The sequence below is a fragment of the Netta rufina genome, assembly GCF_964035555.1.
Source record: "Netta rufina genome assembly, chromosome: 6".
Lineage (NCBI taxonomy): Eukaryota > Metazoa > Chordata > Aves > Anseriformes > Anatidae > Netta > Netta rufina.
The window spans coordinates 14,997,468-15,021,867 of NC_140129.1; the positions used below are offsets into that span (position 1 = coordinate 14,997,468).

General features: G+C 44.8%; 1 protein-coding gene across 2 annotated transcripts; it reads right to left on the bottom strand.

The window, feature by feature from the left end:
• Positions 1 to 11,447: 11,447 nt before the first annotated feature.
• On the bottom strand, positions 11,448 to 24,287 carry IDH1 (isocitrate dehydrogenase (NADP(+)) 1). Of its 2 annotated transcripts, XM_084289431.1 has the most exons (10): positions 24,155 to 24,207; positions 21,923 to 22,004; positions 21,685 to 21,812; positions 19,761 to 20,052; positions 17,955 to 18,060; positions 15,239 to 15,416; positions 14,695 to 14,846; positions 13,880 to 14,020; positions 12,908 to 13,070; positions 11,448 to 12,384 (listed from the first exon to the last, which is right to left on the bottom strand). In XM_084289431.1, exons 3-10 carry the CDS (start codon positions 21,804 to 21,806, stop codon positions 12,291 to 12,293), a joined length of 1,248 nt encoding a protein of 415 aa, XP_084145557.1. In that variant the 5' UTR covers positions 21,807 to 21,812; positions 21,923 to 22,004; positions 24,155 to 24,207; the 3' UTR covers positions 11,448 to 12,290. The 2 variants fall into 2 exon arrangements, with proteins under 2 accessions (XP_084145557.1, XP_084145556.1); XM_084289430.1 differs by lacking the exon at positions 21,923 to 22,004 and having other exon boundaries at positions 24,155 to 24,287.
• Positions 24,288 to 24,400: the final 113 nt, after the last annotated feature.

Genomic DNA, 24,400 nt, shown 5'->3' on the forward strand with positions numbered 1-24,400 from the left:
ATTTAATGCACTTACTGCTTCTCTCTATTACCTCAATGTAGAGTAACACCATGAAAGAACTTGAAAACCTTGTGGCTGCAGTTAAGATGGCTCGTCTGTCTGAGGTAAACCATAGGAGATACGAATGCATTGGTTGTACTAGAAATGAGGCTGTGTTTCTCTTGCGTTGTGTCCCTTGAAGTGTTTGATGTTTCTTCTGTTTTTCTTGGCTTGCTTGCTGGCTGCATTCTCATTTTAAGGTTGGTGCTAATGATTTTTAGGGTTGGATCTTGGGTAACTTCCACAGCAGAGGCTAAGGTTATAAGCTGTCTTCCTCTGGGTCATTGGCTGTATTGACCAGGCGACTTCTGCTTAGGCCAGGTTGTGTTTTTTTGCATGCTGGTCCTGTCTGTTGCCATGGTGACTTGGAATAGGGAACAAGACATTTCACATATGGTATGTCATTTGGGGTGTTCGGGGAAACCTTCTTCCTAGTCTCAGATTATCTGAACTACCTAAAGTATATTCTTAAGCCTGTGGAGGCAGAATCTGACTCTGCTGCAATTCATTGAGCATAACTTGTAGTAAATGACTTCTGTAAACCAGCAAATAGCTGTATGAGCCAAGGCCTGTGCCTGCAAATATCCTCCTGGAAGCTGGACAAGCAGCCTTCTGCAAAAGACTCCGTTCTTTTGAAACATTGGAGCGGGAGGATGGGATCTCTGGTTGTGCAGTTTTAAACTGAAGAGGGTAATTGGTATATTTGACAGTTTTCTGGGTGAAACTGAGTTGCTGCTGTCTCTGTGCAAGGGGCTGCACAGGTGATTGCAAGAGCTCTAAACCAACCTTCTATTTCTCTGTTCTACAGTTCCATACAAGTCCTTCGTCCCTGTCCCATGGCCGGAAGAGCAGCATAACTGAAGATAGTTGGTTTGACATTAGTGCAGATGGTCATTTTGTGAGGTGGGCCTTAAAATGTCAGATTCTGGAATTCCTTGTGTTTTGTGTGTGTGCCCAGTTATCTCTTTCCCATAAGATGCCTTCTTTAGAAAACCAGTTTGGTATTTTCCTTTACCCTGTGTCTTTCTGCTGCCATTTCTTGTCTTACTTGCCTTAGTGCCAAGTCTTTGTATGAATTTACCCTTCTCCCTCCTGTGTTTGAAAACACATGTGGTGGTTTTAAACAACTGGGCAGTTGAGCTCTACCACAATGCTCTCACTCCCCCTCGTCAAAGGGAAAGGGGGAGAAAATAATGATGAAAAGGGCTCAAGGGTTGAGATAAGGATGGGGAGATCACTTGACAATGTATTGTCATGGGCAAAACAGACTCAGCATAGGGAGACTAATAAAATTTATTGCCTATTACTAAAAAGCTAGAGAAGGGAGAAACAAAGAAAACAAACCAAGAACTCTTTCCTCTATCCACCATCTTTCACCTCCTCTGCCCCAGGCAGCACAGGGGAATGGGGTCTGTGGTCAGTCCATAGCACTTCGCCTCTGCTGCTCCTTCACAGTCCCTCCCACAGGATGCTGTCCTGCCTGAACGCATCCTGCAGGGGCTTCCCACAGGCAGCAGCTCTTCAAGAACCGTTCCCACACAGCTCTGTACCACGGGGTCCATCCATCCCCCAGGAGCAAACTGCTCCAGCACGGGTCCCCCACAGGTGGGTGGCAGCTCTCCCCAGCCCCCTGCTCCTGCGGGGGCTCTCCATGGGCCACAGCCTCCTTCAGGCCACCTCCACCTGCTACACCAGGGGCTCTTCCACAGGCTGCATCATGGAGATCTGCGCCATGTGGGACCAATGGGCTGCAGGGGGACAGCCTGCTCCACCAGGGGCCTCTCCACAGGCTGCAGGGGAACTGCTGCTGTGTGCCTGGAGCACCTCCTGCTGCACTGACTTGGGATCTGCAGGGCTGGTTCTCACTCCTCTCTGCCAGGTGCTGATGTGCAGCAGTTTTTTTCCCTTTCTTAAATATGTTCTCACAGAGGTCCAAACAACATTGCTTAGTGGCTTGGCTCCGGACAGTGGTGGGTCTGTTTGGAGCTGTCTGAAACTGGCCCTTATTCAACATGGGGCAGCTTCTGGATTCTCAGAAAGGCCACCCTTGCAGCCCCCTGCTACTAAAACCTTGCCACATAAACCCACTGCAACACATGACTTTCAGATAGTTTTCACCAGCCACAGAGAAAAAAGTTTTCTTCCCCAGCCCATGTTCTGTGTAGCTTCACAGACAGTAGATCATAGATCATTAAGGCTGGAAAAGACCTCCAATATCATCTGGTCCTACCACCACTGTCACCCCACTAAACCATGTTCCTAAGCACCACATCCAGTCTTTCCTTAAACATCCCCAGGGATGGTCACTCCATTGCCTCCCTGTTCTTTTGGCTTCTGAGGCCTGTTGCAGGTATGAAACATGCTCTACTGCTGTTTTTTCTCACCAGTGGTGAGCTGATGTCACTGAGGGTGCCTGTTTCAAAGCCACGTGATGAGGGACAGCACGGTGGCAGCTCCACAGCTGTACGGAAGTCCTTGGTCAGTCTTCGGAGATCTGCTTCTGATAAGCCTCAGGAAATTGTGCCTGTTGTCTCCAAAGATGCTTTGCCATCAAAGCTTGCTAAGAAGCCTCAGTCCCACCAGGAAGAAAATAGGAATAAGCAGAGTGAAGCAATGGAAGCACAAGAGGTTTTCCTTGGCTCTTCTCTCTCTGGAGGTATGTGCATCTTCTGTGGTTGTTGTGGTGTGATTTGGTATGTGTGTAGATGTTGTGTATGAGTGTAGTACCATAGCTCCCCTTCGCTCCTAACTATTGCCCTGGTAGCTTCTAATTACAGTTAGGATCTATGTGCTCCAGTGACACTGATACTACCAGAGCTCTGGGTATCCCAGAATGGGATGTCTCAGTGGGAATGACTGACATTTGCAGTATCTCAGGACTACTCATTAGTTTTCCCAAATAATAGGGACTGAACTTACATAAGATTTTTTCGGAAGTGCTTGAAGGTGCTATTCCCCAGAACATAACTGGGTGCACAGCTCCTGTTCCATGTGGCTTTGCCATATGAATAACTTTCATATACATCCTGAGCACCCCTAAATATTAGGGCTGTTTAAGGGGTTTTGCTTCAGGTTGCCTTTGTGTTCTGAGCAAAGTCAGCTGAGCAATTCTGTTACTATGGTGAATTTGGGGAGTCCCTGTGGAACAAAACCCTGCCTTTTCTATCTTCGGGCTTCCTGGTAGTATGCAGGACATGTGTCTAGTGGTACTGAGAAAGCTGACTTCTGCCTGCTATGTTCCTCAGTCTTAGGAATTAATTTTGTCTTTCCAACAGAGTCCTTGTGCACCACTCAACAAAATCTCAATGATTCGCCAGCACTTGCTTGGGAAAGTCAGCCACTTCCATATGAGGATGATGAGATGGTGAAGCAATTTTGTGATCGTCTCTCAAAAGGGCATGTTACTCAGAGAAAAAAGCGTTCCACCCTGTTTGCAACAAGCACTCTGTCTTCTAGTGAGGATACCTTCCCACATGTCAGCTCTACTGAGGCAACCCCGTGCAGTTTGACTAAGGACAGAAGCAGCTCCAGCAAGAGCAACACACAGGCACAGCTGAAATCTCCCAGCTACCCGGTTTCATCTTCTCAAGCCACTGTTAGTCCCAATAAAAAATCTTTGGGTAAAGAGACTTGCTGTGATCAGCCACAGGCTGAAGAAACTGGGTGTGGTGTTGAAATGGATCCCAGCCATAGCAAAGTCTTGAAGCTTATTCCTGTAAAGGTTAAAAGTAAGGGTAACTGTAAAACTAGTGAGAAAAAAACTGTTAAAAAGGCAAGCACAGGAAAGAAAAAAAAAAAAGTTAAAAACAATGTGGAAAATAGCCCTGATATACCTCAAGATGAAGGGAGTACCCTAAATGCAAAGAAGCTTTTTCAGTCAGAAGTTGCAACATGTTCTAGTGAGTCAGAAGCCTCAGATATGAGGCAGAAGACTTGTGTGGGGTCTTTGGAGAGGAAGAACAGAGGCTGTAGTGTGGAGCAACATTCCCATTGTCCTGATGAAGTCCAAGTTCCCAGAAGAACATACGTGGTGAATCCAGCACAACTGAATAGTCTTGGAAGTGCTGACTTACCGCAACAAGTTAAGAAAGATGCTATCTTTGAGTTTGAAAGCATGGAGGATTTATTAAAAAGTCCAGTTCATGCCTTCTCAAGTCATAAAGTTTCCTCAGATGAGTCCACTTTACAAAACTCAGTTTTGCTGAGGAATGAGACTTCAAATGCACGTGCTTTACAGGACTTACCAAGTGTGAGCACAAAGAGCATCAGACAGAAAGCCAACAGAAAAACTATAGTAATTAGGCAAATAAATGACTCTGGGGAGACTCTCGTAAGCAATGTGAAGATACCTGAAGCCAAAGCTGAAAAACAGTCTAAAAGAAGCCAGACAAGCAGGAGGAAGACTGTCAGGGTAAGCGGTTGTAGCGATCAGAGAAATGAAGATAATTTTGGATCCTGTATAGGTGTTCCAGAAGTAGCTAAGGAGTGCATGAAGAATTCACTAGATAAATGTAGCAGGAAGACTTATGTTGTTTGTCCTTCAGGTCTTACAGGAAACTTGGTTAGTGTCCAGACAAATTCTGAAGGAAATGAAATTGTACCTTCTACGTCTATTTCTGGGAGCCAAGCTAGCAAAATTCCCAGACTTCAGAAGATGATAGCTGCTCAGAACAATAAAAAAGAACCAGGGGACCTTCAAGAAAAGGAGCAAGCTGAAGATGACAGCACAAATGCTCAGCAAAAAGGGGCTGATCCCAAAGCAAAGCCTCGGAGGAACAGGAACACCCCTACTCCTCCAAAGATGGATTTCCTCACCAGACAGAGCAATGGTGCCAATGTGCTCCCTGGAAGTTCAGTGGAACTTGCATCAAAGCAAACTGTCCTGATGGGGAAACTTTCCTGCACGGCAGATCTGCTGTCTGAGCCAGTTGTCTCCCTGGAGGAGCAGATCGCTGAGATACCACATACAAAAAATCTTACGGGCTCTTCACAAAGTCTTGAGTCCTCTTCTGTGATCTGCTCTGGAGCTTTACATTTCAGAGCCGGCCTTACAGATGTACTGGTTTCCAAGAGCTTAAGTACTGAGGGCAACAGAATCCCAGAGAAATCCTCTCTTTGGCCAGAGTGCTCTCAGGTTTTTAAAGAAAGGGATGGAGAAGTACCTGGGGAAAGAAACCAGCATGGGTCAAGTTCTGAAGATCATTCTCAGAATTCATCTTTGGAGAAATGTGGTAGGTGGTGGGCTGGGGAAGGGACCTGTGTTTGTAGACGAGTACCAAAGGATGCAGATCGTGCTTATACTCTCATGGTTTATGGAGTTAAAGATCAATGTTCAGTACGCAATTTATGCTTCTACTTATGCTGGTCAGTCACTTCCATGGCTGCATTTGTTTGTAGTTTATCAGCTTTTCTGTTGAAACTTCTGGTGGTCTTTCATGCATAGGTACTGGGAGGTTAAGAGCATATGCTGGAAGTCTCTTTTTCCCATGCTTGTTATCTACAGGGCATGCCTGTCAATTTAAAAAACTGACCTGCTCAACAGTTGAAAGGCATAACCTGATGCTAACCCTGGCCACTGGAGTTGGCATTACTGGGGCACAGCAATTAATTACTGTGCAATTAAAAATAACAGCTCTTCATCCCAAATGGTTAATGCTGCAAGGGTTCAGACTTTATACTTTTAAGTGGCAACATCAATGAAACTTCTTCAGGAGCTACATAAGCTTTTTTTTTTTTTTTCTTCCCCCATTGGGGATTTCTTTTTTTTCCATTTTGTTTCCCAAAGGATTTGGAGGTATATCCCATGTCTGGTAGCAGTAGTTACTTTGACTCTTTCCGGGAGCTTGTTATTGCATGTTCTGTGAACAGTTATGTGCGGTTGTGGAGAAGGGGGGAAGTTTGTTCTGTCTTCTTGGCTGACTTTATTTTGAAAGCTGCAGTAAACATTGGCATGGTCCTGCTTTGCAGGAAGCCTTGCTGGAAGTCTCCTAGGTTGTTGAGGTGCTTTAAACTTGATTTCTACAACGTGTAAACTTCTGGGGGGCGTTAGAGCTGTCAACTACCATTTCTGCAAGGAGAGGCTGCTACAGCTGGGCACAATTATATTTGCGGTATTAGTGACTGTAGTATTTGCAGTATTTTTCAGTGAGTAACCTAGTTTGATCCATGAGCTGAATTTTGAGAAGCACCTCTGGAATTTTGGGACAAAAATGGCCTCCTGAGTTTAGAGGTGACATGATTAGATTCAGGATTATGTGGTGTTCAGAGGAACCTGGTAATGCAGACATTCTCTGTTTGGCAGCTGTTTTTCTAAATTACTTTGATTTGGAAACACTATGATCAACTCGTGTGCATGTCTCTCTTTATAGAGTCCAAACCACTGCAGGACCTTACCAATGCCAGGACTCTGTCCCTCCCCAGCTCGGAAGAAGTGTCAGGGCGCTTAATCAGGCGGAGACGAGAACCAACCTGCTACAAGGAGCCAAAAATCGCAAGGTTAGGACTTAAACTATTCCTTCCTGTGACTTTTCTTATGCTGCAAACCCTTGCTCTCCTTTCATACACTTGATCTCCAAGGCTGGATCCTCTGTCGCTTTCTTTGTCTTTAGTCCCTCTTACCCTTCATGTTTCTGTGAGTCCTTCTGCCACAGTGTGGTTAAACAGAAATTCTGCATTAGTATAGATGCATGTGCAGGCTTCTGGTAACATGCTGCCAAAGAGCAATTTCCCTCACCAAACAAAAACTTGTCTTAGCAGACTTTGTACGTGGTAGCCTAGTGCTAGTGAGGGATTAACATGAGGTTAAAATGTAGGATAAATAAAGAGAATAAAGGGAAAGCCCTGCTTTTCCTTGTTGCTGTTCTGTGCTATTTGAAGTTCTAGACAACAATTAAGTAATACCTCAATTTTAATCAGATTTCAGTGAAAGAAATGCAAGATTTTGAGGAGGATGTCTCCCCATGTACTCAGTGTATGTGGCAGGGTTTTGGTAGGGGAGGGGAGCTGACAGGGTGTCCTCGGTGAGAACAGTACAGAAGCTGCCCCATGTTAGATAAGAGCCAGTTCCAGATGGCTTCAGAAGGGACCTGCTGCTGGCCAGAGCTGAGCCAATAAGCAATGCTGCTTGCACTTGTGAGTGTATTTAAGAAAGCAGAAAAAAGATACTGCACAGCAGCTGGGAGCGAGGAGTGAGAACGTAGAGGAAAAACAGCCCTGCAGGCACCAAGGTCAGTGAAGAAGGAGGGCAGGAGATGCTCCAGGCATGGAGCAGCAGTTCCCCTGTGGAGAGGCTCCTGGCAGAGCAGGTTGTCCCTCTGCAGCCTGTGGTGTATCACACCAGAGCAGATCTCCATGCTGCAGCCCGTGGTGGAACAGTTGGATATGGCCTGAAGGAGACTGCAGCCCTTGGAGAGAGAGCCCACACAGCAGACTCTGGGCCAGAAGTGCAGCCTGTGGAGGCGAGCTCACAGAGGAGCAAGAGTTGCCACCTGTGGGTGACCCATGCTGGAGCAGTTTGTTCCAGCAGGACTGCACCCCATGCTACAGACCCATATTGGAGCAGCTCTTGAAGAACTGTAGCCTGTGGGAAGCCCCCAGAGGACCAGTTCAAGAAGGACTGTGTCCTGTGGGAGGAACCCCACATTGAAGTGGGGCAGACAGTGACCGTGAAGGAGCGATGGAGACGAACCATTCAGGACTGACCACAGCCCCCCATTCACCTGCACTGCTCAGGAAGAGGAGATGGAAGAGGATGGATGGGAGGAAGGCTTTTTTAGTTTGCTTTTAGCTCTCACTGCTCTAGTCTGTTAGTAGTAGGCAATAAATTACATTAATTTCCCTTAGGCTGAATCTGTTCTGCCTGTGATAGTAATTGGTGAGTGATTTCCCTCTCCTGATTTCTAGTTATGAACAGTTTTTCATCATACTTCCTCCCTCTGTTCTGTTGAGGAAGGAGAGTGAGAGAACAGTGTGTTGGAGCTTAGCTAGCCATTGGTGTGTAACCACCGCACCCCATGAGCAGGTTGGGTAATGTTTGCTGCTTCTGGCAGGGATGAGTACCAGAGCAAGGAGCTGCATCTCTTCCCTAATAAACTGTTGCATTATCTAGTAGCTACTGTTCAGAAGCACTGAATTCCTAAAATGATGTCTTCTGTTAAATTGATTTTGTTAAAACAATGCCTGTGCTGGCTAGGTGATGCTGTGTTTTTCCCTGAAAAGTACTGTAATGTGAATTTCATGTGAGAAATTAGTTATAATGGTTCAGAAAGTACTCTGTATGGGTATAGCTGATCCAGTAGGGGACAACAACTAAACCGTACTACCCAGTCATCTTATGGTAGAAGCATCTCAGTAAAAACAGAAACTTTAGAGACTCAAATCATACGTGTATTCGAGAAACCTCTTGATGGTTCAGTCTAACCCTTTTGGTTCTGCAGCAAACTGAGACGAGGTGACCCATTTACAGACACGGAGTTCCTCCACTCCCCTATCTACAAAAGCAAAAAGAAGATCAAAGCCAAGGAAATGACCAAGAAGATCAAAGAGGAAAAAGATTTCTGAATAGTGTACTGGTGCTAAGGCAAGCAAACTGATAACAAGGGGGGAAGAAGGAGCCAGAAGTGAAATAGTGGTTAATTGGCAGCCATCAAGCTCCTGGCTTGTGTATCTTTGCTAGAATGTATCTAGTATTGTGTGTATATTTTTAAAAATATAAATAAAATCTATGTGGACAGTATAAAAAGCTTTGTGACATTTGATCTATCTCTGGTTGTCCCTGTTTCTCCCCCCTCTCTGCCAGTCCTCTCTTGGCTCAACACAAGCCAGGAAAGAATACACCTGGGAGGGGAGAGCTCATCTTCTGGCACTGCAGATACCACAAGACTGCTGCCTGGAGTTTCAAAAGAGTGCAGCAGCCTGGGCTTTGACAGCAAGCAGAAGAGGAGGCTAATGTACTGCCCAGTGTTACCTCCTGGTGGAAGGTGGTTTCTGTATGGGCAGAAAGTTGCTGGGGAATCATGTTTAGGATTGAATGCTAAAGCATTGGACACCCCTAGAAGTCAGAGCTCTGCTGCTCTCAAAGGGAGCCATGTCAGAGAACTGATGTACATGTATTTGCTTTCTGAGGATTTGCATATATGTGGAGTTGAAAACAGCCTTCCACCACCAGTCTTAAGCATGAAACATGTACACATCTAACTACATCAGTGTCAGCCCTAAAGGTAAGTTAGGCCTTACTTTGCTTATGGACAACTTTTTGCTGGTGCTCACTGCTGGGACTGTTGGTGCAAGGTGGTGTTAATGTTAGTGAGAGCCACAAGGGTCCAAGAGCTCTGAGTTTGCTGGTACACTGCAAAGTAGATGATCACGTTTCATGAAATCCTGTACTGTTCCATTGCACACTGAGTGTCCACTGACCTCCAGCTCTTGATGTGATAGGATCTACTGGTGTTTAACTTTGAAGGCTATTGATGTTTGAGTGAGTGATAGGGAAAAAAAAAAGGAACATACTAGTCATAAAGGAGAGAGGGAATGAGTATCCACAGAAGCAGGAAAAGTAGTCCCTCATTCTCCGTGGCAGAGCAGGCAAAGCTCACATTGCCTTTTTTTCCCTCCTAATGCAGAGGCAATACTGCTTGCTCTCCTCAGTACTACAGCAGCACTCTTCAGTTCATTTAGATAGATTGGGTCCTGCTGTACCCTATGGAGTCCTCCAGAAGGTGGAAATTTTGTGTTGGTGCAGAAGGAAAGCTATACTGTCAGGGAATTAAAAACAAAACGGAAGTATAAGCTTTAATTCCCCTTCCCACTTAGTTTGTTCTGTTCCCTGAAAAGGGCTAAGATTCTCCCTGTATTCTGTAATGCCAGAGGCTGGGTAGGAGCTAGTAAGTAACAAGACAATTTGTCAGAGGTGCTGCTGTATTATGACCCATCTGATTGTGGCGTGCTACTTGTGCCCACAGGCAGGTAGGCACGTAGATCAAGATATTTCTGATGGATATTTCCATTGTCTCAAGAGTATTCAGAAATAACTTTTCTAGGTGCACTTTTTACATGCTGTTGTTAATACCAGACTACCACACTGAGTGTTGTGTTCATTCATGCTGTGGTCAGTGACAGCTGCTAGTAATTGCAGAGCTGTGTTTCAAACACATGCTCAGCCCTAGAGAACTGTTAATGCTAGCTGATTCAATTTGATCAATTTTGCATTTCCATCCTAACCCACACTTAAGACACCCTGCAGCTGACCAGCTATTTTATCTATAACCAGTTTCTGATCTTCACTGAGTGGTGATGTATTAATTTGATGCAAGTTTCACTTAGAAATATTTCTGTTTTCATTGTAGCTATATGCTGGCTCTGAACAGGAAGTCTACTTTGTTGGCTATGTCTGTATGATGCTGGCAGCAGGACATAACAGAAAATGGGGAGTAAAACTTGTGCACTAGTATTTGTATGTCACTGCTTTGTAACAGTGCTCATGTTAAGAAAAATGGGAGGTAAGCTCTGCAAGTCTGACTTCAGCTACATCCTCACTCATTCCTGCTGAGTTCACATATTGTCTTTCTACCTGTCACCTGGCAACTACGTCAATGTAGCATAGACAGCACTGCACCTGGATTAGCCATGAAAATTGGTTTGAGCTCAAAACCCCTTTTTCTGTACAGCCATTAGCCTCCCCTTTTCATGTCATAGTTAATGAAGTCTCTGGGAGAATAGACCACTTTTTGTTGTTGGGAACTACCAGCACCCTGTAGAGATTAAGTATTCTTAGAGGGGCTACTTTGTTTTTACCAACCCTTTCTTTGGGGTCCCATGCTAGTTGGGTATAAGGATGGGAATATAGAGCCACTCTGGGTGGTCTTGCATAGACTGGCACCCCTCTTGCAGGCTTCACCGCATTTTTTTTTTTTTTTAAGACGATTTAGCATATAGTGAGTGAGGCTTTCAGCACTTCAAGATTAGTTTTACAAGGGGCTCCTTCAAGTCAGGTGTTTGTTGGTTACTTACTGTTGTAGGTAGGCCTTTTTGTTTTGAAGGGTTTGAGTCCTGCTTGGGGACCTGCAAGGAATAAGCCAGCCAGCCCTGTGCTCTGCCTCCAGCAGCATGGAGTTGCTAGCCTGTACTTACCAAAATGGTGCTCTTAGGCTCAGGAGAAAATATCAGTGGAAGGGGTACTTTTAAGTTCTTATGTACTACCTGATGCTTACCCCCCACCTTGCAGCTGACATATGGCCATCTCAGTCACAACAATTAACTTCTCTCCCTTCTTGGAGCAGAGTTTTATTTCATGTTTGTATCACATTCTGATGGTCTATCCTAATATGCACTGTGCTGAAAGGTACTAGAATCTGTTTCTGAGGTAGAATTTGGCCTGTAGCTGCTAATCACACAAAGGAAAGAGAAACAAAGAATGTTAGTCAGCTTTTATTTTAGTCTGCACTAAAATATTCTTTAAAAAATGGATGGAATAGTTCTTCAGTCATAATCTGACCTGCTTTATCACAATAAGAAGTAAGAGTCCAGACAACTGGAAAAAAGTTTTGCACCGTTATGAATTACATGGGAAGGGAGGAGGGAACAGTTCCTATGTTCACATCCAGTCAGACAGAATATAACAACACATGTACTGTATTTAGGACACTGCAGCATGGTTTTATTAGGCTCTTAGCCTATAGGGCTTGTTTCCAGCATTTACTAAGTGCTTCTTTCCAAAATGCTAGTCCTCCTTTAAGAAATACCTTGTAATCAGGATAACTATGCTCCAGTTGGCACTAAAAATATACATTAAGAGAGGGGCTGCAGTGGAGCTGTGACAGTCCTGTGAGCTCATTTATACTCAGTGGACACTACTGGAGCAATAAGGACGGTTCTGGTTTCTAAGATCTGTTGGACAGTAAGTCACTGCTGGTTTGACCAGAGGTGTGACAGAGACTGGATTTCAGTCTGAGAGGAAAGGAGGGAAAAAAAAATAAATCACAGAAAGTCAGAGAAGAACCTCAACTCTGCTATGAATGACATAAGGAATCTAGTCCCACATTGAACTTGAACACTACCACATTCAGCTGCTTAGAAAAAAGTAAGGCATAGCCTAGCAGCTCAAGGGGTTTAAGAAAACAGTATCTTTTAAACATTTAAAGTTTACATTTTTTTGTCTAGTATTTGAAATGTTACACAATAGTGATACAGTGTCACTTAAACCACAGTATATGTGGGAATTTCCTTGTTAGCAGAGCTTGAGTAGAACCCATGCCTTAAAGTTTGGGCAGAGAAGCTAGCTTCCCCTTCAAGTTTTCAGCAAGCTTGTCCATGAACTCAAAAGTGTTCAAGTAGTCAGAACGTGTGACACTGTGGGGGAAACAAAACAAGACAGGCATTAGTTATAAAGCTTGTCACTTTGAGCACTGAGCTAAGACTGGTCAGAGGGGTGTTTAAGCCCTTCTCTGAAACCAGCAGAATCATCTGTTCATCAAGATGTCTTTTTTGTGAAAAGGCTCCAGAGAAGAGGTAGCTAGGTGGTAATTTGCAGTGAAGCAGGTATTTATCCTAAGAAATGGACAGGATGACATCTAACCAATGCACCCAGACTTAAAAAAAAAAAAAATAAAAAGGAACAGCTAAGAAACCTTTATATTATTTCCCCCCGCCAAGCACTTGTCATAAGAGCAGGGGCAGAGCAACCTAGACACTAAGCTACTTGGGGCAGGGAGTGTTACATGCTCTCTCTGTATAGCATCAGCTGCAGAAGAGCCCAGTTCTGTGACCAAGCACCTGCAATTGCTCACCATGTCCACTAGTAAAACAACATTCCAACAAACATCAAGTAAAACCAAGCCCCTTCCAAACAGAGTTGATTACTTCATTTACTTACTTAGGTAGGCCTTTGATACAGGCAGCAAGGTCTTTTGTCATGAAGCCTGATTCAATGGTCTCGATACACACTTCTTCCAGGGCAGCTGCAAAGGTCTTGAGGCTAGTGTTGTTGTCCAGTTTAGCTCTGTGAGCTAGTCCTCTTGTCCATGCAAATATGGAGGCTGAGAGAAAACACTAGATCAGTGTTCTTCTAGAACTCCTTACATGTTGTACTAAACATATGTGGAACTGTTATTTTAACATTAGTAACACTGAAAACAGAAGGAAGTTTGGTGTTCTCTTTCTTATTACCAAACTTTCTATCTTCAGCTAGAAAAGCAGAACTTGGAAACTATCCCCTACCTCCAGCAATCTCCTCTGTGTATCTGCTACTTTACCTTATTTTGTTCCTTCCCAAGTCAGAATGAATGACCTGTAAAGAGGCTCTGATTACAAAGAAAGCTGCCCTCATGACAGAGAACTTATGACAGCTGCCCTTAAGACACTCTTCTTCCTGGTATTACATTACATAGCATGGTCCTTGTGCAATTGTAGAGGACTCTTCTCTTCATATACCATTCTAGTTGCATTTACACTTTAAGCATGTACATGGCCTAGAGAATGGCTGGGTTTTATCTGAGCACCAGGGAGGGGAATGGCTGGGTTTTATCTGAGCACCAGGGAGGGGAATAAAGTAACTAAACAACCTAAACCTTAAGCCCTCTCTGGCTATACACACATTATTTGGGGAAGAGCGAAAGCATGTTTCAAATTTTATGCTTATGTCTAGCTCATTGCTCACAAACTCCATTCCAGCCTGCTTTGGCTTGAGGGATCTCCCTAGTAGACAAGTGCATTATGAACTACCAGTGTCACTACTACTACTAGTGTTAGGCTCTCCAGAAAAGATGTTCTTATACCAAAAAGGTGTTCTTATACCAAACCTGTTCTTTTATGTGTAGAGATCAAAGGGCACTGAAAGGCAGCTCACCAATGGGGTTAGTGGAAGTTTCTTGGCCTTTCTGGTGCATGCGGTAGTGACGAGTAACTGTGCCATGAGCAGCTTCTGCTTCAACAGTCTTGCCATCAGGGCAGATCAGCACGCTGGTCATCATCCCCAGGGAACCATAGCCTACAGGATACATGGCTCAAAAAGTTTAGTGTCTCCTTCAGAGAGCTTTATCTAAATTGCTCTTAATCCCCCCATCCTACAAAACTCTCGTAGCCTTGCTGTATTCATAAACAGCAGAGCTGCTGCTGCAACTGACTGACTAGTTTTGACTGTTTAAAGTTAGACAGCTCATCAGAGCAGAAAGTACTGCTGAACCATGAGATAAAGACATGTAGACATTCTGTCCCACTTCAAGAACATTAATATTCTCACCTTAAGACTTTTTTTTTTTTTAAACTGAAAAAGGGCAATCTGAGACTCCTAAGCAAGCAGCATTCATCTGACAGTTACTATCTCACCCAGATGGGATAGGAAACAAATTTGGGTTCTGAAAATTTTCTTGCTCGTCTGTCTAGCACCTGCCAGTATGCTCACCACTGGTCAACCATTAGAATAGAACACATCTTGGTTATTATATTGCTAGGAACTGCCATCCAGTTAAGAAATACAACTAAATACATGGTTTGCATTCAGTGGATTTTCTTGTTAAAGTGAAATCAGAATTGTTTGCTTTTTTGATAGCCACAGGTGTGAAGTTTCCAAGACCCAACACCACATCTTGGGCCACTACATAAGATATGACAAAGAGACTGCTACTGAGTTTACTGCAGTACAGCACAGAAAGCATCTCATACCTTGTGCAACAGAATCAGACTGCACATCCCCGTCATAGTTCTTGCAGGCCCAGACAAAGCCTCCTTCAGATTTCAGGGCCTGAGCAACCATATCATCAATGAGCCTATGTTCATACCAGATCTTCTTGGCTTCAAACTGGGACTTGTATTCTCTAGAAAACAAAACCCAGAACACCCTGATATATAAAAACAAGCTGCACAACTCATGCAAGTAACTGTGCATAGGGGCGAGTTAAACAATGCTGGAAGAAGTGTGCGTCATCTTTGCTTTTTTCTTTTTTCTTAATTGTTATGGTCAGTGCAAGTCTGTTCAGAAACATAGAAGAACCAATATGGAATCCATGGCTTTCTGTTAGAAGAGATGAACACCATAGCCTTAAATAGTAGTGTGTCCTGCAGGACATGGCAGACTGTGACAGGGAAGGCGCACAGACCCCCAAAGTAATTAACAGCAACAGCTCATAAGACTGCAGAAAATGTTTCTGCTACAGAATGACACACTGTAGTAGGAAGTTAGTAGGAAGTAGACAACCACCATAATTACCTGTCATAGATCTCTTGGAAGATGTCTTTGAAGCGGCCATCGTATTTCTTCAGGATGGTATTCTTAGTGCTCATGTAGAGAGGCCAGCCTTTAGACAGCGCCATTTGGAAGGAACTGTGGGCAAAGTCCTTGATAGACTGGTCAAGATTGTACATTCCCATGGCTACACCACCACAGCCTGTTAGCAGAGAGAGAACAGATTTCAATTGGATTTAATTTTGCTTAAGAATTCGCCAGTCTTATGGCAGGTAGGCATTATTCCCAGATAACAGTTTTCATTTTAATGCTGGTTCTTTCAGAACAAGATTCACTTTGCACCATCAGCTCAAAGCTGGAGCAGTCCCGTGGATAAGAAAGGTTCTTGTTTTAAAGGTCATAGTATTAAGATGTACTTAGCTAATACCCTTAAGATGCTTCTACCTAATCCACATCTAAGAAGCAAAACTGTGACAGGAGTGAGCATGCTTGAATTTCTACTAATGGGATAAATAATGGAGACTGTTTTCCATTAAAGCAGCAGGAGGAGGTTTGGAGTAGGGGACTCAGTCAAAGCTAGAAGTGGGTTTGCTCCCATCAGGCTTCCACTACACTGCAGAACTAGCTCCAGCAATAAGAGCCTGCCTTTTTTTTTTTTTTTTTAAACCCAGCTCGGGTAAACAGGCCCCCACATGCATTCCTGCCTCTTTGTTTGCATGTGTTTGGCATACCCTGCAGCTTTGTTTCACCTGCTCAGGCTCACTTCCTGCAAGTTGTGGAGAGAATATACCAGTCATCTGGGTGCAAGGTAAAGTCTCCAAAAGAAGACTGAGGAACCATCGGTGTTCACATGACTTAGACTGTATAATGCATATGGATTAGCAGCCTGAATGGGAGTGCCTTAAACTTACAGCCCAGCTCACCTGCGGGAAAGCAGCATTCAGATCATGTGAAAGGCTGGTTGGGGGAGTGAAGGTAGGGTCTAGGGCTTAGTGACAAAGCTTTGTCATCTTCAGAACAGCTTTTTGTGCTCTTAAGTGAAAAAGGAGCTATGTTCTTCATTTCAAGCATCTTACTATTGTCACTTCTGTGGTTTGTTGTGCCTTTATCAGGGATCTTTGCTCTGGAAACAACCCAGGTTTATTTTACTTTGATATTGTGAAAAAAAAAAAAAACCTTTGTTTTCAATCTGTCCTTACCTCCAGATTATTATATGGATATGCATGCTGGATAAGCCTCCTCTGGCTTTTCCCCTCTTTATCTGCTTGCCAAGATAGCAAGGTCATTTAAGTTGGTATTGGCAGGGAATGGAATTCTTGCTGTTACCAGTGAAAATACATGTTGTCCCCCTGCCTCAGTCAAGGGCAGAACAGGGTCTGACCAAAGACTGTTGCCTCAGGAGCCATGATTTCATAGGTAGCTGGACAACAGCTATTACGTTTTACTCAAATACTTATTTGCATATAGGTAGAAAGCTTGTTGCAATCATGCAATCCTACAGCCAATTAAAGCCTCTCAATCCAGTGTCAGGGTTGAAGATATTAGTATAACGATGGGACAAGCTTCCTTTATGCACAGTGGAGGTGTGCTGGCACAGCAGCTGCCTGTGAGGTGGGGAACTCCCCCAGAGCAACAGCAGTAACTTGCTGTGTCTGCACTACCTTGCTTTCTGCTTGCTGACTCAGCACACCAGAGCAGTGAATCAGTCCGGCAGCTAGGACTGCCAGACACCTCCAGTACAGGCTCTCCAGTCACTTAGCGAATGAAAACATATTAGAACTGACAGCGAAGCAGGTGAACTCTGGGTGAGAGACTGCAACAAGAGACACTAGAGATTTGGTTTCCTGTGAGCAAGAATGCCAGAGAAATCAAGCATTACATACAGTCAAATAGTAGTTTTGGGACTTGGTTCCCAAGCTAAATGCATACAAACTAGGATTCTGTGTTGTCTGCGTTGTTTACATGGACATATTAGGTCTTTGCAGCTAGAAATAAAGCATTGCACACTCACATACACAGGTCAGCATCAGGCTTCAAATCCTGAACCCTCTGATCACTGAAAGGCAAGATAGATGGCTGATGTGATGTTTTCCTCAGTCCTGCCTCTGAACACCGTGGATTCTAGCAAGGTGTATATAACTGTTTTCACACAAAGCCCAGTAGTGTCAGCACTCCCCCTCCTGAGACTAGCAACGCCTACAACCAGCACAACATTGCCCAAATGCCTTTGTGACTCCATCTGTTAAAACACAGAGCCTACACATCCAGGATCACCCTTGTCAAATCTCCTTTCTACCTTTTAGAGTTATTGTCAGTTCTCACTTCTATTGAGAAAGACTGCTTAATAAAGAAGGGTACAAACTGAAAAGGTGTATAGAGCCCAGCAAGACAAACTAGAACCAGGAAGAATTGTACCTGAATTGTTCTTAAATACTGTTCCCCTCGGGTCAAACACTATTTAGCAAGTTTCCCTCTAATCAGAGGTAAAAGCATGTTATTACCAGAGTCATTATACAATAACACAGCAGGTGGCCAGTCTAGTACGGTTGGGTATTTGATGTGCTGCTTTGATCCCAGGAAGATTTGAAGTAACTTTCAGTACTTCCCAGATGAATAACAAAGGCTCTAACCTTCTCCTACCTCTGCCTCCTGAAGTCATATTGTACCATCAAACATATCCAACTAATAACTGAATTAAGCCAGAAATACCAGTTCCAAGGAAAACAGGGGTAGTACCTACTTTCAAAGTTATGGACCAGATAGGTGACTGGTTTGCCTCCATCTCCTGGAGTGTATGTCATCTCTACTTTTCCAGGCCCAGGTACCACAAAATCCGTTGCTCTGTACTATAAAAATAAAAAAATAAAATCACCACAATTACTTTATGTATCAGGAGCCATAAAGATAATGAGGGTAGGGTAAAGATGTAGAAATAAACAGTTGTAAAAAAAACCAAACAAACACAACAAAACAAAGGGCATTGAACAGGCTGTTATTTACTCAGCCATGTGTTCATTGGACTATCCTACTGGAGAGGAGAAAGACAAGAACTCAAGAGTCTGCCTGTGTCAGAAGTGACTTTCCTCTTCAGGGGAAAAAGCTTGCAGATTCTTGAGCTCCATCAATTGTCAGAGCATTTATTTTTGCAAATGCATAGAAGTTTTAAAGTGACAAGTATCCAGAATGTTGTGTGGTTTTTGAGTAGAAATCTTTCTTTCTCCCCTCCAAGCTATTCATATCCCAACTGATCACAAGAATAAAGAAAAATCATACAGCATCTAAACAAAAGCCACTACTTCTATCCATTGTATGACACTTATAAGGCCAACTTGTAGTAAGAATTCTTGGAGTTCTGTAAATTGCTACACATTTTGCTCCTTTGAGCTGCACGGACTCAAGAGCCAACAGGTACTTCAAGTTTTTTAAGTGGTGTCTCATCTTTCCAACTGTCCAGAAGAGTACTATTTAAGGTCACATTTCCTAGAAGTCTATCATCCATTTTCATGTAGTTTCCCTTTTATGAGAAAATCTGTTTCTGTAACTTCAGAACAGCTCAAGAAGTGTCTTGCTAGCATGTCCTTCACATTATTCCTTCCATTTTTATCTTATACCTTGGCAGGGTATTAATCCTCCCCTTCAATCCATTGTTTCTCATTATTTTGACCTTCTCAATTATTCGGTACTGTTAAGTATTTTGGGCCACATTCTTTTCCACTGTCAGGACTCATTTTACCTTCCCACCCCAGCTAATCTTACAGCTTGCCCTCAGTGTTGGATTTACTCATTTAAGCAGTTGCCTTTTCATGGAAAACTTCCCTTCTGTCATGCCTGGCTGCTTTACAGGGCATCATTTCCTAAGTATAACAGTATGGCTGATACTTATCCTCTGGACTGCCCAGAGGCCACTACACTGAGTGCCACACAACTTTTCATTGCCTTGTACTACCTCTGCCAATGGACATTTCCCTCCTTCCATTCTGCAGCCTGATGTGTCTACTGTGAATACCAGCCCTGCCGGAGCGCTGTCTGAAACCCAGTTGTTGATGTCAAGCTTAAGAGGCAGAGCACAGTTTAAAAGAAAAACTGTGTAAAATAACTTCTCCCATTTGAGAAGTCACTCAGATCTTTCACCATGAGCAACATTTGCCACCAGGAAGCCCTTATGAGAAGCAAAAAGATGGGCTGTGTAAAGCATATTTTCTAAAGGCATTTATATGTAGGGAGGAGGGTTCTGTAGAAGTGAAGAAAACAGCTTAGAGGAAAGGAGTTGTATCCTGCATTTAGGTATAGCCCTGTCTAATCCAAGCAGGGGTCCCTGAACACTGTTTGTTAAACAGTGCAGCTGTATAAACAAAGGCATGAAACAGACTCTCCCACATTTTGTCAGGTGCTGTATCAAGTGCTAGCAAGTACCCACTCCCAAGTGGACTGCAAGGGATAAAGCAGCAGCACAGGGATATCTGAGTGCTCTGAAGCTCTACACTAGTTTAGGACTAAGGCTGTTTGTATAGCAAGAGAAGAGGGGGTAAGCACTGAAGTGACTCACTTGATCCCCATAAGCGTGACGGCCAATGACAATGGGTTTTACCCATCCAGACACCAACCGAGGGATGTTCTTGCAGATAATAGCCTCCCTGAAGACAGTTCCACCTAGGATGTTTCTAATTGTCCCATTGGGAGACTTCCACATCTGCTTCAGCTTGAACTCCTCCACTCTTTTCTCATCAGGAGTGATGGTTGCACACTTTATGCCAACATGGTATTTCTTTATGGCTTCAGCAGCTTCCACAGTCACTTTATCATTTGTAGCATCACGATGCTCAATGCCCAAGTCATAGCTAGAACAAACCCACAAAGACAGTCAGAATTGCCCAGGGCATTGGTTCACATCCAACAGGAAAGAAACCAGACCCCATAGTTCCAGCACTCTTCCCTAACTGAAGTTATTTCCCTTCCACTCCAGCAGCATTCACACTGGAAGAACATAGAGGCTGGTGGGAAGGTGGACAAAAAAAAAACCAAAAAAAAAAAACCACAAAAAACACAAAACAGCTTCAGTTTATGTCTGAGTCTCTCTTCCAGTGTGGGACATAGCCAGTATCTTCTTCGCCTTCCCTCCTAGGCTTCCTGACAGTGGAGCTTCCAGCCTGGGTTTCTCATGGCACGGAACAGCACAATGCCCAAGTGAATATAGGCCTTTATTTCAAGCCTCATACTGAGGGTTTTGGCTTCCTTTATATACTGAGTGTGTGAAGCAACACCAGGCTTCAAATTGAAAACTGCTTTGACAATGGACCCACAATCCTGCTCTGGCAGCACAACTGCTGAGAGTCCCCTCAAACAGTCAGAGGAAGCATGTTTCCTCCACTGTTTCACTAGCTTTTTGAGAACAATGGGTGCCCAGTGTGGGCTAGTCCTGAAGCATAGCCAGCTCTACATGAATCTAGCTATTGTGCCAGCTCAGCTGGGGGTCTGTTTTGCCTCCTCCCACCCCTCTTTGAAAAGGGAGGTTCTCCAGTCTGTGTGCATGTATTATGCTGCTGAGTTCCTGTTTGTCTGGGTCTCAACACCAGCAAGAAAAAGCCTGATGTAGGTGGCATACAAATGACATCAGGAACAGGGGAAGAGGTCAGACCTGTGGGTTTAATAATGGCAGCTACCACTGAAGGCCTTTTTCCACACAGCTAGGAGCAACACAGCTGGATATTTATCTAATAATTATAGCTCAGAGGCTAAAAAGGAAAGGAATTGTTTATTCTGCTTGACCAGATGCTGTACATAGCATGCATGTCCTTTTTGCCTTAACAGCTGTATTTATTTTTTCCAAAAAGGAAGCATAGGACAGCCTAGGTTCAGGGAATAATTGCAAGTTGCTCTCACTGCCAGCGGCAGAGGTCAAGCTTGGCAATGGCTTGACAACATGGCAGAATTTGTGCCCTACAGCTGCCCTTTTGCCCTCTGGGCAGGTCTCCAAAAACCTGCTCAGAGTTCACAGATGTTAGGCTTCAAGACAAAGAATGGCTGAAAAAAATAATGTTTCTAATTTTTTAGGCTGCAGGAAACCATGCAAGCTGCCCAGGTACTGGAAAGCAAAGACAGAGAAGATGAAGACGCAGACCATGGCCATAAGGGAACTTCTTAGAGGCACAGCAGAAAACAGGTAATTCGTTATTAAACATTCACTGCCTACTGCTGTGAAGAACCCCCAAAGGTGCTGCCAGTGGAGAGTTAGCCAAACTATCTTCATCATGAATCCACATTTTCCACAGTACTTAGTGAAATTGGTCCTTTAGGTAAGCTGACCAGGAAGTCAACTTGGAATTCTACCAGTGTAAAAATGGGCTAGTAGCCTCTCTGCACTAGTGCTGGAAGAGCTACAAGTCTCTCAGTGATAAGTGAAACCTGATCAATGCTTAATGACACATGCAAATTGTAGCACCAGTCAGCTGTATGCCATAAAGAGCAATTACCTGTGCAAATCCAGATCTACATAAGGAAATATCAGCTTTTCTTTAATTAGATCCCAGATGACCCGTGTCATTTCATCTCCTTGCATCTCCACAACAGAGCCTCCTTGGATTTTTTTAGACATCTTTGTCTGTAGTAGATTAAATAAAAACAAAACCAAATCTGAGTTAAAATACACCAGTGATATACCAATACATGTACCCTGTGCTTTTACAACACAATGACTAGAGAGGTACTAACACTGCATACAGGACCTCTCCTGAGGTCTTGAGAACAACTAACTGGTATTTTTCTTGAAGCCCCAGCTCCCAGACAGATCTACCTGGAAATAAAATAAAAAGATTAACAGCTGAGAGTCAAGGGCCTGTGTTCTGAGCTTTAATTATGGCTTTACAAGGGAATTTGAAAGCATGACCAAACTGCTCCCCCCAAATTCCACAGAAATAGATGAGCACTTTTTAAGATTTCATGAGTTCTAGTCCAGTTGCCTATTTTCCTCTTTTTTTCTGGAAAATGGTTGTTAATGAGCATATATTTTAATGACAGTTCAGATTACTGGCACTATTAATATTAATACATTATCAGATTCTTTATTAGCTTCCTTCCCCAAGGAAGATAGAAGCAGGTACAGAAACCCAAGGGCCACATCAACAGTACTTGCTCCTGGCAAGGTTTACTTCTGCTGTAAAAATAAATACCAGACTTTTTTTTTCCTGCATGGTACAGAGGTTTCCTAAGATATTTGTTCAGGCTTTAAAAAAAATCAACCCTGAACTCTACCCTTCCAGTTGCACTTTGATCCTTGACAAAGAACAACCTCACAAGCCACTGGACTTTCTTAACATAGTGCCCGGCTTTCTAACATCCATAGTTTCTTGATTCTTAACTCTGATTATGCAAGAGCTATGACTTGGCATTTTCTTCCTCCCAAGACAGTCCAGTTCTTGTATGCAGCTGCTAGGATAGTACAGTGAGATACCAAGCCCTTGCACCTGGATTTACAGTCTCACAGATACCAAGGCCCATGAATGGCTTTACCTAGATGAATAGACCCAGTGTTCAGGAGGGCTCCTAATTCTGGATGCAGTTATTCAGAGGTAAAACGTTTGTAGTGCAAGGGCCCCTGGCTAAAAATGCCTGGGGAGACTGCTCCCAACAGCAAGAACTACAATGAAAAAAAGCAAGCAAATACTCAGTAACTCACAGCCTCATATTGCTCAATTTCACATGAGCACATAAACTTGAAAGAATGAACTAGTCAGGCACTTTTATCCCAGAGGAAGATAAAAATCTTGGCTCACGTTAGATCTTTCTAGTCCTCATGGAACACTAACTTGTTTGCTCACACGCAGTGCCTGTACTCAGTTTATTTATGCAAGTATTTCATGCCTAATTTTCAGTGATGACAGCTTAAATAGGGACCTTCTCACACTCCTGTGGCCAAGGCACAGGGTTACCAGCCAGGAGACTTCAGTTTTGCTCTTGGCACTTACACATTTGGAGAAACTTTGGTGATTCATTTAAGACAAAATGTACACCAACTCTCACCCACCAGGGCTTGTTTTGTGGTTTGATCCCTACTTAAGCAAGGCAAATCAGACAATGTCAGTCTCCCCAGAGCAACAGGTTTTGCAAAGCTAGCTTAGGACCTACACAGCAGCATTGTCACGAGGGGAAGACATGGTACACGAGATGTGCCTGCACTTGAGATGCACACCTCCACCAAGATGTGGAAATCGCAGCTTCTTTAGCAACTCTGCCAGTGCCGTATGTGTTCGTCCGATCACGGCAGCAGCACCTTTCCTCCCCTGCAGCCCTTGCCCTGCGTACAGGCACAGCCCTGCAGCATCCTCCTTCCTCTGAGCGCCGGTGCTGCCGTGCCGCCGGCTGCGCTTCCCCAGAGCACACCCTTCCCTGCAGTGTCAGTCGTCCCCTTGGATTTTGCACTCTCCAGCACTGCCAAAGGTCAGCAGGGTCCTTTCCCCACCCCTCCCCTTCTCAGCCATTTAACCAGAGCACCAGCGGGTAACAACCCCCGAGCTCCCCTGGGTCTGCAGCGGGGCCCACAGCCGGCAGTTTGCGATTTCGACACCTCAGCTCCCGGCTGCAGAAGCCGTCTCCCGACCAGGCCTGCCCGGGGGCGAGCCGTGGCGGCTGGGGCAGGCCCTGCCTGCACTTGTCTCCCGGCCCCAGCCCCAACCCAGCCCCAGCCCCCCCAGCCCCAGCCCACCGGCGGCGGGGCGAGGCCGGGCCCAGCGGGGAGCGGCGCCGAGGGGCGGTGGCGGATGGCGAAGGGAGGATCCGCCCGCTGCGGGTCTCCAGCCCGCAACACCAAAACAAAAAAAAACACCACAAAAACCCGAAAAACGCCAAGCCGCCGTTCCGGGGTCTCCCTGCGGGGAGGGGACACGGCACACCCGGGGGGCGAGGACAAAAGGCACGGCCCCGTCCCCAGCCCCCCCTCCCCGCTACCTGCAGCACTGCCCAGCTCCTCCTGCGGCGCTCCCAGCGGTGCGGGCCCGGCCGCCTGCGGAGCCTCTTATGGGGCCGCGCCCCCGCCCGGCTCCTCCTTGCTGCTGCTCCTCCTCCTGCTGCTCCTCCTCCTCCTCCTGCTCCTCCTCCTCCTCCTCCTGCTCCTCCTCCTCCTCCTGCTGCTCCTCCTCCTCCTCCTGCTCCTCCCGGCGGCGGGGCGGGGCCCGCGGCTGCCGGACACGGACA